The following is a 15229-nucleotide window of genomic DNA, read 5'->3' on the forward strand; positions in this document are numbered from 1 at the left end:
ACCATCATAGCCATTTGTTGCCTCGGTGAGAATTTTGTTCCATATCTTGAGAATGGTAACCTATCTTATATACTTGTTATTACAAACTTCAAAAATAGTTTTATTTGATTTTTTTAAAGAAAATTACATATAGAAAACTTCTGCACGAAACATAGGGTTTAACCGTTCAAGAAATGTATTGGATATAAACCGTGAAAATTCCTTAAGCAGGACCAGGAACTTTCACCTGCAAATGCAAAGCAACGAGTCAACGGCTACGCAGAGCCATGACCTCTCTGTAGAGTCAGTGACAGTGTGATCTCACCATCAGTCTGTAACTCTGTGTCACGTTCACGAGTACGTAACCATCTTGGTTCGTCTTGAATGCGCCGTATCAGGTACGTAGCATTGAGCAGCTGACCTTTCGTTGTGATCTCATCGACTGTTCGATTGTCCTACCGACGTATACACTTTAATTTTTTTAAGACCATGTTTAAGGCTGTATGCTTGCATTTGCATCATGTAATTCACAGCTTCATAATGGCGATCATGCCTTGCTGGTTGGAAAAAAGATAGCAGAGAAAGAAAAGGAGCAAGCAGGAGAGGAGACCAGCGCTAAAGCAGTAGGACTTGCACACGAAAGTTTCAACAGGTTGCCTGAATCTAAAAGCAAAGAAAAAAAGGCACAAAAAATGGTCAAAACCAAACATTGTAATACATTACTGCATTCTATTGCAAAATTGGGGTCAAAAAAACAAACATCAATCGGCTCTGACGAGTACCTAACACAAAAAAAGTTATCTGAACAAGAGACGCAAAATTCATATCTGCATTTGGATGCAGTACTGAACCACTACTACTGATCATGGTTTTTTGCTGAAAAAATTGTTTCTTCTGCAAGATGAAGAAGAAGAAGATGACCATTCTGCACCCCTGTTCCTTTTGTCTCCTCCCAACCTTTAATTCCGTTTTTTTTTTCACAAAGCTTTTGTAGTGTGTTGACGCAAGAAAAGAACACGGATGCTTTGCTTTACTTTCCTTTTTTTTCTTTTATTCTCTCTTTTGTTTGTAGCCTTTTCATCGCTGTCCAAATCCAAAGCGTAGACCGCGCCAAGCAGGTCTCTCCCCAAGAACTTTCCAAGCGTCCCAATTTAATTCCCAAATGAAAGCAAAGCAAATCAAAGCAGTGGAGATGTGATGATCCCATGGCGGCATGGAGTGGTTAGCTCACACACCTCATCACAGATTCACAGTATCACACACACAGACACACAAAAAGCATAGCCATTAGCCATAGCCATGGGATTATCTACTGCTAGCAGCAGTCAATTAGTAGCAGGAGATAGATAATTAAGTGGAAGCAAATGATGAGAGGAGATTTGGTTAATCCATGGAGGGAGAGAGAGAGAGAGAGAGAGAGGAAGGAGATGTAGCTTTCCATTACATGTCATCGCCAGCGAGCAATAACTCCGAGCAGATGACAGGCGGCTCAACGGAAGTGGGATTCTGAGGCCAATTTATTCGCGCCCTAAATACGCCTACCCACCCTCTCAATCAGAGCGAGACGCCGGCGTACGTAGCTCGCCGTCCCCTCCTCCTCGCCCCGAATTGCGGCGCCTCGGAGAAGGAAGGAAGTCCAGGAGGGGGCAGCAGCGGCGGCGGTGGCGACCATGTCGTCCGCCGGGCATGGCGCGACGAGGGGTCAGGCGTGGTGAGGATTTTGCCCTATGCGAAATTGCGTTGGTTTTGGGTGTTCTTTTTTTTTTTTGGTTCAATTGGGCTTTTTTTTATGGAATTTTGGTGGCGGCAGGTTCTGCACGACGGGGTTGCCGAGCGACGTGGTGTTCGACGTGCAAGACATGAGCTTCCACCTCCACAAGGTAGGTTCTTGCGCTGCCGCCGTGTGTGCGCTCTGTTTTCGTGGGGTGGAATTCGGTGAGGTCCCCGCATTGTGCTCGACGAAATTCCCCTGAGGGTTTGAATGGATGCGCGTGCAGTTCCCGCTCATGTCGAAGAGCAGGAAGATACATCGCATGGTCATGGAGCAGGAGGAAGAGCAACCGCCGCGGAGGCGGCGGCGGCGGCGGAGGAGGAGGAGGACGACGAGTGAGGGAAGCAATGCCGGTGAGGAAGGTGCTGAGCAGACGGAGATAGAGGAGGCAGAGGAGGTGGAGGAGGAAGACGAGGAGGAGGAGCAGGCGAGGAAGGAGGAGGGACGACCGTACTGCATTGTGTTCCCGGACTTCCCCGGTGGGCCGGGCACGTTCGAGGCGGCGGCGAAGTTCTGCTACGGCGTCCGCGTCGAGCTCACCGCCTGGAACGTCGTGCCGCTGCGGTGCGCGGCGGAGTACCTGGAGATGACGGAGGAGCACGCCGAGGACAACCTCGCGGCGCGCGCGGAGGCCTACCTGGAGCAGACCGTGCTCCGGCACCCCGGGGAGGCCACCAAGGCGCTCAAGTCCTGCGAGGAGCTGCTGCCGCACGCCGAGGAGCTCGGCATTGTCGACCGCTGCGTGGAGGCCATCGCCGCGCGCTCGTCGGCCGCGTCGCGCTCCTGGTTCGACGACCTGGCCGTCCTCGGGCTGCAGATGTACAAGCGGGTGATGGCGGCCATGGCCGAGCGCGCCGACGTGAGGACGGAGGCCAGGGAGAGCTGCCTCGTGTCGTACGCCAAGGGCACTATCCCTGGCCTTTCGAGGTCGATGCGGCGGCGGCTCGCGTCGGCGCCGGTGTCGTCGGAGGTGGAGCAGAGGGAGCTCCTGGAGGCGGTGGTCGCCAGCCTCCCCGCCGACAAGTGCTCGGGGCGCGTGGTCACCGCCAAGTTCCTGTTCGCGCTGCTGCGGACGGCGCACATCCTGCGCGCGTCGAACGCCGCGCGCGCGGCGCTCGAGCGGAAGGCCGCGACGCAGCTGGAGCACGCCACGCTGGAGGACGTGCTCATCCCGAGCTACTCCGGCGCCACGGAGACGCTCTACGACGTGGACTGCGTCGAGCGTGTCGTCAGGCACTTCCTCGCCGAGGAGGAGGAGCTCGGCGAGGCCGAGGCGTCGACCTCCGCTGCCGCAATCACCGAAGAGGCGGCGGCGGCTGCCACGACGCTGTCGCGGCCGTCGGCCGTTGCCATGGTGCACGTGGGCAAGCTGGTCGACAGCTACCTCGCCGAGGTCGCGTCCGACGACAACCTGAAGCCCGCCAAATTCTGCGAGCTCGCGCTCGCGCTGCCGGACCACGCCCGCATCTACGACGACGGCGTCTACCGCGCCGTCGACATCTACCTCAAGGTAAAGAAGCGAAAACCCTGAGCTGCTACTGTTCGAACAATTGCTCACCGGTGAACTGATCGCCGGCACAGGCGCACCCGCGGTTGACGGCGGAGGAGAGGGACAGGGTGTGCGGCGTGGTGGACGGCCGGAAGCTGACGGTGGAGGCGTGCACGCACGCGGCGCAGAACGAGCGGCTCCCGCTGCGGGCGGTGCTGCAGGTGCTCTTCTTCGAGCAGCTGCAGCTCCGGCGCGCCATCACGGGCACGCTGATGTCATCCTCCTCCGGCGCCCCACAGGCACGGCAGCACCGCCACTACCACCAGCAACCCCGACCGGCGGCGCCGTCGTCGTCTCGGCACTCGGTCGATGGCACCGGCGGCGACGCGTGGCGGCCGGCGGCGATGCAGGAGAGCCAGGTGCTGCGTCTGGACATGGACAGCATGAGGAACCGCGTGCAGGACCTGGAGCGGGAGTGCTCCAGCATGAGGAGGGCCATCAAGAAGATCGACGGCCGCGGCAGCAGCTGCAGCGCCGCCGGGTCGCCCCGCCGCAGCGACGCCGGCGACGCGTCGGCCGACGGGTCGGCGCGGCCGGCGAACTGGCGGTCGCGGTACGGGTGCAAGTTCAGCACGCAGGTGTGCGACTCGCACGCGCGCAACGTGGTGGCGTCGAGGGCGTCCAGGATGGGCATGAGCCCATAGCCACAGCCATCGCCATGGCCCGTTCGACTCTACGAATCGTCAGAATTCTCGACAGAAATGTACGCCCGAGATGAAATTTTTTTGATAAATTCTCCAACATCGTGAATCCAAATCCAGCATGGTTCGTGCACACGGTAGGGATCCAAATCCAGCATGTGGTGTATCATATGTACGTACGGAATGCCATTTGTGAATGTGGTTACGGGTTCTTTCATGGCCTGTCATCTGTTCGTTCCATGTGTGTGTTGTTAACTTTTGCTTTTGTGCGGAAGATCGGTCTCAATGCATAGTTTATAGTATAATTATCAAAATTATAAGCTAGTTAACTGAGCTAGATAAGTTTTATAGGGATGAAACTATTCTCTCATTTAATGACACTGTCAAATTAGCAATTTTGTTGATATGATACCCTATTTAATATGCACGATACTTTCATAAAACATACATTGAGACTGGCCGAAGCAGCCAGAAATGAGTTGTCAGGATGTGCAATACACGTGAAGGTGTTGCCGGCCTCACAGGGCGCTGGCTGCAAAACGAATTTACCCGCATTCGTACACACCAAATGGATCTATGTGCCGTAATTAGATCAATGAGTACAAATGTACAAATCGTTCATATCTCTCCCTTCTCTCTCCTTCGTGTTCTGAAGATCGAGACAAATGACCTTTCCAATTTAGTACTGGATTTCGACCCACGGTGGTATATAACATTTTTCATCAAATTTTGGTCAAATTTTACTATATCAAATCTAAATTCTTGAAAACCATTAAAGATTTAATCTACTTTTGTCCTGTGTCAAAACCTTAAAATTTCACGGGCTCATTGAAAGAGTACTCCTGTAAGCATTACAAACAGACTGTTATTTCTGCCTTTTGTTTGGACACCCCAAAAATTCTCACCTGAATCTTTTGCTGGGCTAAAGCCTGAAATGTATCAGAAAGTAGGCACACAGCACACTCAATCCGCTTTGTCTGCACAGTCCACTGTTATGGGTATTCTTATCTAACATTTCTGCCTACTTTACATCGCCACTGGTCATTCCCCAAATGTATCTGCCGGGTTGGCAGATGTGGCAGCTCTATTGGGCCAAACCTTTGTGGACCTTGTGGTTGCCTTTTCTTCTGCAGATCAGACGCACTCTTCGGATACTATAAACACATGGTCATCTTTTGGATTTGTAAAAGAAAAAAAAAATCAAACCACATTTTGCAAACGGAAAAAAATTATGAATAAAACTTTTATATACGTGTTCATAGCGATCTAAAAGATAAACCTGAAAATTAAACTTTAATAAATAACCTTAAAATCAACTCTAAATTTAGATTAAAAATTTAAGGTTTACCTTATAAGCAAAAACAAAAGTCAAAAGATAGAGGTGCAAACAATAGTCAGCAGGTGCTACGTGGCATAGTAGTATTTAATATTATTATCATAGCTTTGCTAAAGGAATGGGAGTCTAAACACTCATGAGTCCTAAACAGATACTACCTCCGTCCCTAAATATTTAACGCCGTTGATTTTTTTATGCACGTTTGATCATTCGTCTTATTCAAAAAATTACATAATTATTAATTATTTTTATATCATTTTATTTATTGTTAAATATATTTTTATGCATATATATAGGTTTATCTATTGCATAAAAGAATTTGAATAAAACGAATAGTCAAACGTATATAAAAAAATTAACGACGTCAAACATTTAGAGACGAAGGGAATAGGTTAGTATACAGATTGACTTTTATTAACGGCATCATGCCATGGCCTACATATATGAGTATGATGTGTTCGATGTGGGCTTTCAATTTATGGCATGTTGCACGACTGTTGGAGCTAGAAGGCAAGGAAAGGCCCATGAGGCCGTGACTATTGGGCTAAGCAGGCTTAGTCCAGATAAACGAAGCTAGCTTCTGTTTTCTTTTCACTTCCATCTTAGAGCACGAATAGATTTTCATTCCAAAATGGTTAGCAAAATGTAAGTATAATTGTATTCAAGATAAAGGAGAATTTAAGTTTTATTAAGAAAAGATGGACGAATACTTCTTTTCTCAATTTATGATTTTTTTTTGGCGGTATGGCCAGACGGCAAAGGAGGTGATTGTAGACCCTTTGTTCCAAGTTCAATTCTAGGTGCCGATCGATCAATAAAACACTTGTCTTAGATACATTACATTTACATATGTTTTACGGAGTATAATATATATTATATATATATAATATGTTCTAGCTCTCATTAAATTGATATATATGCTACTGGATATGAAGTCATATATAAAACATAAGAGTGTTCATTAATCTAATCTATAGATGAATTCAGATATGATTAAAATATTTTGTAATAAGTATCTTCAACAAACTTAGAGGAGAATAACTAGGCTCGGGCGTCTGTATAATACAATGAAGAAGGCATATTCAGTACCCAATGTTGAAAGAATCTGCAAGTTCTCACTACTGTAGACAACAACCGTCTAGATTCATTGTCCTAGTAGATGTCACATTCCTTCCTAGGTTTGCTTTTCGTGGTACGGAGGGAGTACAGACGATGCTTGACTGCTAGGGAAAGAAGAAGCTACTATTACCTAGAAGAAGGATATGTCAGTTCTTTAATACTCCTTACGTTCTGTATCGTAATACTTTCTGAATTTGTTTAGTTTTATTTAAGGACGGAGCTAAGTAATAAAGAAAGGTTTCCCATATACCTAGGTCAGACAATTTTATAGTTAGAGTTCATGTATTTTTATCATATATATATACATCTCTCCCGATCCAAGCTCAGTCATCCGTAGCAATCTAAACTCAGTCTAAAATACTAAAAAATAATTAAGTGACACCTCTCTATATTTTATTCTAGCTTAATTGGTATGATTCATCCATATACCAATACATATGTTTTATATATGTGTGTTTATATTTATTAACACGCGTATGAATCAAGTTATACTAGAAAGTTAATAACGTGGAATGAAAGGATTAACTGTGAATGGAATTGTTCATTCTCCGACGTCGAAACGAACGGCAGCCGCAAGAGTGCAGGAATAGACGATCGACCTGACCAGATGACAAACGACAATGCTGAAACGAACGCATCACACTTCTTGCAGCTACTGGAAGCATCTGCTATAGCAGCAGGAGTAGTTGCACTCGCTGCTGCTGTAGGTGGAAGTACTCTGCCAGTAGTAGCAACTGGTAGGAGCAAGTAGCTGCAAATGGCGTACGAGATCCTGACTTCTCAAGGATGGACAAGTACGTAGGCCTCCCTGAATTGAAGTTAACGTGGCGATGGAGAAGACGCCGATACGTGGTAGGCAGGTTCAATGTTTGATGCGCCTGCACCGACCCGGTTCAATGGATGCACCACAAGTCACTAACCCGCTACATCTTTTGCTTTGTCATAACTCAGTCGCTGACAAATGTGCTAGCATGCGCTGACAGAACATGTACAGTAGACTGAGTGCTCCTCCGTCTCAAAATTCAATCAGAGCTGAATACAGAGATTAAAAAATCATGTGAAAATGATTAGGGAAATTTTGTAGTTTTGTAATTTGTTCAGAAGAGAATCAGGGTCATTGCTTGTTTTTACGAGAAAAAGACCAAACGAAATATTTGCAAATGAACAAAAATATGAATAAAATTCTTATGTCTGTATTACTAGTGATCTATTAAAAACAAAGGCCATTAAATAAACAATGATACAAAACCCCTAAATCTAATGTTGAAAACTCGAATTTTGACTTATAAGTATAAGCGAAAGCGAAAATATATGTCCCAATATATCTGAGAAAATTAAATGAATAATACTTATGATTGATGGAAATGATGAGGTAAGTGGAGAAATAGGTTTATTTTAAAATTAAAGATATAGAGTAGAAATAACTTTAATTCTAAATGAAAAATAAAATGAAGAAAGTATATACTCCTACTGTTTGATCTGTTATAGAGTGCTCTGGAACACCGACAGTTCAGATGGAAATCATCGACCGGATCGAAGTGATCATGCAGGGTTGCACGGGGCAGAAGCGGCTCGGACGGATGCGCATATGGAGACGACGCCACCATACTCCAGCCACCAGCCAGCATGCAAAGCCCTTAAAACGGACACATGCACCGGTCTGTCAGACGTTCCGCTTGATGGCAACCGGGTGTCCGATTTTTCTTACGATCGATTTCACGAAAATTTAACACATATGATTCGGCTTCTGATTAACCTGATCCAAAGTCTGCAGTCGTAGTACCACATCAAAATCAGATTAACCTTGCCGAGCAAGCTAATCCCTCCATATAAATCAAAGAACATCAGTAAGAACAAGAAATATAACACCTCAATTGCATACGAATGGTTAATCAGAAACTCAGAGCTGAGATAAACGTAACCACAGCTATACGTATAAACTTTTATCGTCTCTTGAGCCCATATTTTAACGACAACAACGTCAGGTCGTCACACGTAATCTGAATCCCCTAAGATACGAGCGGCCCGCGTTCGCCTCACGTGCCGCCCTGAGCGTCTTCCGCCGGGAGGGCCAAGAAACCCCTCTTCCCACCGCACACGTCCTCCTCCCTTGTCGCCCGCATCCTCGTCAGAATTCAGAAACCACCCACCACGCCGGCCGGTCCACGCGTGCGGTTGGCCGCCGATCGATCATTCCGAGAAGACGGGACGGGGACGGGGACGGGGACGGGGGCTTGTTCCGATGGACGCCAACGGCGCCCGACCATTTCGCGGCCGATTTCTGGAAGGAACGGCGCCTGGCCTACCGACACACCGGCGATCTTTCGTCGTCTGGAGTTTGGAGCCTTCTGCTCTTTTCCTCCGTTCGCGTGCAGGTCTCCAGATCGAACCCGCCTTTTTCTTTCGCCGGCCGTTGAATCGTTGATCTGTGAGCTTCAGAGTTTAGAGCCTGATTGACGACATGCAGTAATTCTCCAGGATCACGGGTAACCATCCTCTAACCACACCTAGAGCAAGTACATCACTGTGATGTTTACAACACGAAAAATTAGGAGTCAAGAAGTACCGAGCTACCGGGACAATTTAGATGGCAATCTTTTTAACTTTATCAGGGATTAAGTTAAACGGTGTATTTACGAATGAAAAATAATATATGAATAAATATTTTATAGATGTGTTCATCTAAAACATAAGGCTGGTAAAAAAACTATGATAAAAATACCCTAAAATCAAATACAAATTTAAAATTAAAAGTTCAAATTTTGCCTCTTAGAGCAAGTCTAATAAGTCGTACTCAGCAGGCTGAAGCATGGTCCACCTCATCAAAACCTTACGTGGAAGAGTGAGAAGGGGGGAGAGAGAGCGGAGCGGACGATTATCTCGTCGCCGGGTGAAAGCGCATGGCACGAGAAAAATGTGCCTGCTTCCAGCCCGTTGCGAGCGCTAGGTCGACGCTTTGTTCCTCTTCATGTGATGGCTGTTTATTATAAATATTCAATAGTGGCAAACTAAGAGCCAACCTAATAGCCCGTTTATTATATATGTGATGGCTGTTAGAAGACCGTTGATGATATGGCAGAATTAAATAGCCCGTTACTGGCTAACTTATTAAACTTGCTCTTATAAGCATAAGCAGAAGCGAAAATATGAGAATGTTAATACGTATCACCTTAGTTATATGTTCCATCTATTTCAAAATATAAACATTTATCTCTACACCTATAAATATCCCCACCGGTGGTGGTGGGCCTAATTTTTAAAAGGAAAAAAGACTATGTATTTACATGCCAACCACATCCAATGACTCTATTTTTCTCATGAAAAAATATGTAATAAATAGACACACATATCAATAATAAATATATACAGTAATTAAGAGATGATGTATATAACAAATAATATTAATAGAACGGTAATTAAATGTTTCAATAAAATTCCGTTTGATGCATGGTCAGTATGCTAGAATGATTTAAATATTGTATAAAATATAAGCATTTACAACAGTATTCACAATACTACTTATCGCATCAAATCATTTTCCATTTAATATTCTTCATATTTTAATCATATCTCCCTTCTACTCCATTATGTTCCTCATTTATTAGCGGACATAATAGTATTTTCTTCTTAACCATAGTTTCAGCTGAAAAGCCTAGAAATTCATATATTTTGGGACATGGGTAGTAGCACATTTGTCATATTGGAACATTTTCAGTGGCATAGATGATCCACGACAGGACTAACAAATAAGTATGGTGTTCTTTTCTAGTTGAAGATGAATTATTATCTGATTTCTATTATAGCTATTGAATGGTTGTAGTTTTGAAAATCTATTTTATAAAGACAACATAACATACTTTTGTATAGAATCTATTCGAAAACATGCACCATTTAGGAGCTTTTCGGTTCACAGAATTTTCAAAACACATGAATAGACAAAAAAACATAGAAATATCGTGGGAATGCAGGTGCAAAATAAAGGATCTAAACATTTGAATTTTTCCTTCAATACGCTAAGCAAAGATGATGAAGTGGATGTTTTTATTTCTATAAAATTAGTCTATTTTAGAGGATCAATACATGATTCATATGAATATTTTCCTTGGAATCCTCTAAAACGAATACATAAACAGTACCTATTCGAAAGTAATAGATATTTTTTATGGCCATGCCAGCTCAGCAAAAGTACGCGTAAAAACCAAAAAAACCCTGAGAATAAGCTAGGGCAAGAAAAAAAAACTATTTAAGCAACAGTTTGGACGTCAAAGAAACCGCGGCGATACCCTTTAGATACCGTTTCTACCGCCTACCGGTGGCCATCCCTGGACAAATCCGCACCAGCGACAGGCCACCAAGACACCGATGCGATTGTCATCTTCTCTCCCGTTCGCGGTTCACCGGCTCTCTATTCACCTCTCCCCAAGCCCTGCCCGTTTATTCGCGGAACCTTCCCAGCTTGCAATTCGCCACGCGTGTCCCAGATGATCCCTCGCCTCCCCTTCATACGTATCCGCGACCATATATACGGCCTCGACTCCACACCGCTTCTTCTTCCTGCGGCTCGAGTCGAGAGGCAGCGCGGTTGCCGCGGCGAGGAACGGGACAGAGCGGAGCGGAGAGGTAGCTAGCTGACAGTGACGGTGTTTAGCTTCAGCTTCAGCAATGGCAGGAGCGGGAGCAGGAGCTGGTGGCAGCGGCAGGTTGCTCAGAGGAGGAGCAGCCGCCGCGAAGGCTTTTAATGGAGACAGCAGCCACCGTCATCTGCCGTCCTCGTCGGGAGCGGCTGCAGGCACCGGCGTCACTGGCCCGTGTCGCATCCCGTCTCTGAAGTTCCCGTCGCTGTGGGAGACGGCGGCGTCGAAGAGGCAGGGTGGTGTCAGCAGCCGCGCCGCGGCGGAGCGGAAGGCGGCGCTGATCGCGCTGGGAGCCGCCGGCGTCACGGCGCCTGTGAGGGAGCGCGGTAGTGGGGTGTTCTTGCCGGAGGAGGCGAGGAGGAGCGCCGACCTGCTGCTGCCACTGGCGTACGAGGTCGCGAGGAGACTGGTGCTGCGGCAGCTCGGGGCGACGCGGCCGCAGTGCTGGTCCAAGATCGCCGAGGCCACCATCCACCAGGTAATTAGCCGCCTCAAATCATCTACAAATTTACGAATTTTTACGATCCAAGATAGCCAAAAGTTTGCAGAATTACCGATGACGATCATATGAAACGATAAAATTCAGGGTGTCGTCAGATGCCAGTCGTTCACCCTGATCGGTGTTGCTGGATCACTCGTCGGATCAGTGCCATGTTTTCTCGAGGTAAACCTTCTTCAATTCCTGATACAATTGAAACCATTATTTAACCAATCGATGATGCAAGAATCAAGATTGTATCGAGTGAAAGAACACTCCAGGCTCAAAGATCTCATCTTGAATTATGTAGGGTTGTGGTGCAGTTCTCAGGTCATTCTTCCTGCAGTTCCGTGCCATGTCACAGACAGTAGACCAAGCTGAGATCATAAAGCTGCTCATCGAGGCATTAGGTACACCCTTACCATCACTATAGACAGTATTATTATTGGATTAAGCAGCTTTCATGAAAAAAACTGGTTTTAGTTTGTGCCTACTAACTCGTGGTAAATCAAACTCGGCTTCTCCTTCTTCAGACATGTTCCTGATTGGCACTGCTCTTCTCACGTTCGGCATGGGAATGTACATCATGTTCTATGGCTCCCAGAGCATTCAGAAACCAGAAATGCATGTTGATAACTCACACCGGGGATCCTTCAACCTAAAGGTAACTGAGCCTTGCCAATAATTAATCCGTACACACGGCAACAGAGATCACCATTAGCCATGTGTTTAGCCAGTTGATGCTGACAAAAGAATTGCAAAAAAATCCATGGCAGAAGCTGAAGGAAGGGGCCAGGATCCAGTCGATCACGCAGGCGAAGACGAGGATCGGGCACGCCATACTCCTGCTGCTCCAGGCAGGCGTCCTCGAGAAGTTCAAGAGCGTGCCGCTGGTCACCGGGGTTGACATGGCCTGCTTCGCCGGCGCCGTGCTCGCTTCCTCCGCCGGCGTCTTCCTCCTGTCCAAGCTGGCGACGACGCAGCAACCAAGCAAGCGAACAATTTTCGCATGAACACATACACATGACGCATCCCCCCATCGTGTAGAGACTACGCAAGAATTTACCATTTAGCTCTGATTCATTAATTCTTTCATGTCAACACCAGGAATACTGGAATAGTTAGCAAAAGTTGTAAAAAAGAGAAATTGTAGCTTGTAGGCTTGTAATCAAAGTGCCAATAAATTTTCTCAGGAAAGAAGAACCAGATTTTCTGTTTGTATTTTGAGGGCCGTTTTGCGACGCAGGATTTTGTCGCGAGATTTTCAGATGTATATGCATCTGCAGATCTGCTACTGCGACGTTCAGAAATTTTAAAAAAAAAAGGAAGACGAAGACGTGAAAAATGATACTCCACCAAAGTTACTAGCGGACGCGGGTAGGAACTCGGACGGGTCGACGTGGTCTCGTCGCTGTCGCGGGTGAAGCCGGCGCCGGAGATGACGGCTCGACGGCAATCAAAATCACGTGAGGCGGTGGTGAGAGCTCAGCAGCGACGGCCAGAAAACGCACGGCTTGCTGCTTTCCGGCGGCGGAGGCGTGACGCCGTTGACGGGGCCCGCCGCAAGCCCGCACTCGTGTGGGCGTGGCGCTCGCGACTCTTCGCGGCGCCGCCGCTTGCGGAAGCGAAGCGCCCCCGGCCGGTGAGGTTGGGCCACACGGAACGTTAATACGTATTGCTGCCAGGCCGGGCCTTCCTTGCCCGTGTGGCCTCGCGCAGTCGTGCTGGGCCGTCTGGCTTGTGGAGTCGAAATGGCTAATCCCCGCGCGCGGCACTTTTCTTTTTTTTTTAACCTTTTTACTCTACAAAATAGGTTTTTTTTTCTTTATTTGTATAAATTTTACATATATAAATTTATATGTATAAATATTTTTTAATATTAATTTTATATCTATAATATTTTGTGTATATGTAATATTTATATGTATGTAGATTTTTTATGTTGAGAGTTTGTGTGTGTGTATATAAGTTTGTGTGTATAAATTTTGCATATATAAAATTTGTATGTCTAAAGTTTATTTGTATAAAGTTTATATTTATAAACTTTATATGTCTAAAGTATGCGTATATGTATATATATGTGTATACCTTACTTCGCCCACACGCGCATTAGACCTGCCCCCGGTTAATGGCCCATATTGAGCGAATTTTCATTTCACGGGATTTTAAGTTTGGACTGTTTAAGTGTTTAAAGTGGAAATGCTTCACAGAGCGAGCCAACGAGATATCAGAAAACGTACCCCCATGAACTCGCCAGGAAATGATTTCAGTACTCCGTTCAATGTTTAACTAGATAGTAAAAGGTTATCCCCATAATTCTTCGGTTCTTTATAAAATTTTATTTATTTAGTTGAGTTAGAGTTAATCCTAAATTACCATGAGTTGACCCACGCATACTCTGGATAACAAATAAAGCATATCCAAATATGTTCAGGGTTTTATCTTTTTGTTTGTAAATATAAGTTAAAATTTAATTTTTTAAATCTTCAATTTGGATTTAATTTTTGAATTTTTTATAGTATATATTTTAGTCTTTAATTTTCGATTGCTAAAAACATGTATATAAATTTTATTTACAAATTATTACACCCTCAGTCTCAATTCTCAAGCTTGCACACGAAAAAAGGACTCGATCACTCAACCACAATGTAACTCCCATTAAAAGTTTCTAACAACATTTGTATGCAAACGTGTGTATTTCCACAGCAACAAAGCCGAGTTGTATTTTCCCCGAAAAATATAATACGGAATCAACAATTTTGCAGAAGGTAAAAAGAGGTGAAAAAAAGGAGGAGCAAATATCGCTCATGCAACGCTCAGCTCAAGCCGCAGCACCTTCCCCGCGGCGGCACCGAACAGCCGCAGCGCGCACTCGACGCGGAGGACGGCCTCCCCGCGGGCGACGAACGCGAACGCGCCCGTGCCGCCCACCACCCGCAGCGCCTCCGGCTCCCCGCACTCCCCGCGCCGCCTCGTCGGGCGCGGCGGCGCCTTCTCGCCGCCGCCCGCCGCCTGGATGCAGAGGCTCCCGGACATCCCCGCCGCGTCGAACGCCAGGTGCACCGTGTCGAACACCGTCACCGCCGAGCCCGCCTCGCCCGGGAGCGCGAACCCCGTCGCCGCGCCGACCGTCCTCGACGCGCTCGCCGGCCCCGCCGTCATCCTGTGCCGGAACACGAACGCGCTCGCCGCGCCCGCGCCCTGTTCTTGCTGCTGGTGCTGCAGCGGCACAGTTCCGGCGATGGACGACGCCGCCGCCGGATGGATGTACACGGTGATAGTCCGCGTATGGTCCAGGCCGCCACCCTTGTGGCGCCGCGGCAGCGGCGACACGGTGGCGAGGAGGACGACGGCGAGGACGGCCGCGGCGATCGCCACGCAGAAGATGATCCTTCCCAGCATCGTACCCGCCGTCTCATCCTATTTCTGGAAGCCCAGCGCGGCGGGGGTGGTCGCCATGGCGACCATTCTAGCAAGTTAATGATTCTTGGATTTCTTACGAGGAAGAGAGAACGGAGCAAAAGGTAGATAGTGAGTGGCTGGGAGAGTGGTTGAATTCGCATGTGCTTTTACTTAATCCATCGCGATGGATTAGAGTCAAACATAAACTAAACCATTGACGGAAAAAGTTGATGCGATGCAAACGCATGGTGTTAGTGCGGTGGGGGTGAGTGATGAAGCCATGGGCGCGTCTGGTTCTTGGCCTTGACAGTCTTCGCCTT

The 15229-nt window shown here is 46.9% G+C and overlaps 3 protein-coding genes across 3 annotated transcripts; 2 read left to right on the top strand and 1 right to left on the bottom strand.

Moving 5' to 3' along the window:
• The first annotated feature begins 1180 nt into the window (after positions 1-1180).
• Positions 1181-4329, top strand: LOC102708607 (BTB/POZ domain-containing protein At5g66560-like). The gene is made up of 4 exons (XM_015834575.2): positions 1181-1690; positions 1790-1859; positions 1977-3260; positions 3332-4329. Exons 1-4 carry the CDS (start codon positions 1650-1652, stop codon positions 3941-3943), a joined length of 2007 nt encoding a protein of 668 aa, XP_015690061.2. The 5' UTR covers positions 1181-1649; the 3' UTR covers positions 3944-4329.
• A 6231-nt stretch (positions 4330-10560) lies between these two features.
• On the top strand, positions 10561-12728 carry LOC102708885. The gene is made up of 5 exons (XM_015834972.2): positions 10561-11507; positions 11616-11693; positions 11818-11917; positions 12041-12171; positions 12284-12728. Exons 1-5 carry the CDS (start codon positions 11058-11060, stop codon positions 12518-12520), a joined length of 996 nt encoding a protein of 331 aa, XP_015690458.1. The 5' UTR covers positions 10561-11057; the 3' UTR covers positions 12521-12728.
• Positions 12729-14099: 1371 nt separating this feature from the next.
• On the bottom strand, positions 14100-15229 carry LOC121053974. The gene has a single exon (XM_040522714.1). The coding sequence runs from the start codon at positions 14907-14909 to the stop codon at positions 14313-14315; it is 597 nt and encodes a 198-aa protein (XP_040378648.1). The 5' UTR covers positions 14910-15229; the 3' UTR covers positions 14100-14312.

Source organism: Oryza brachyantha, chromosome 3 (genome assembly GCF_000231095.2).
Source record: "Oryza brachyantha chromosome 3, ObraRS2, whole genome shotgun sequence".
NCBI lineage: Eukaryota > Viridiplantae > Streptophyta > Magnoliopsida > Poales > Poaceae > Oryza > Oryza brachyantha.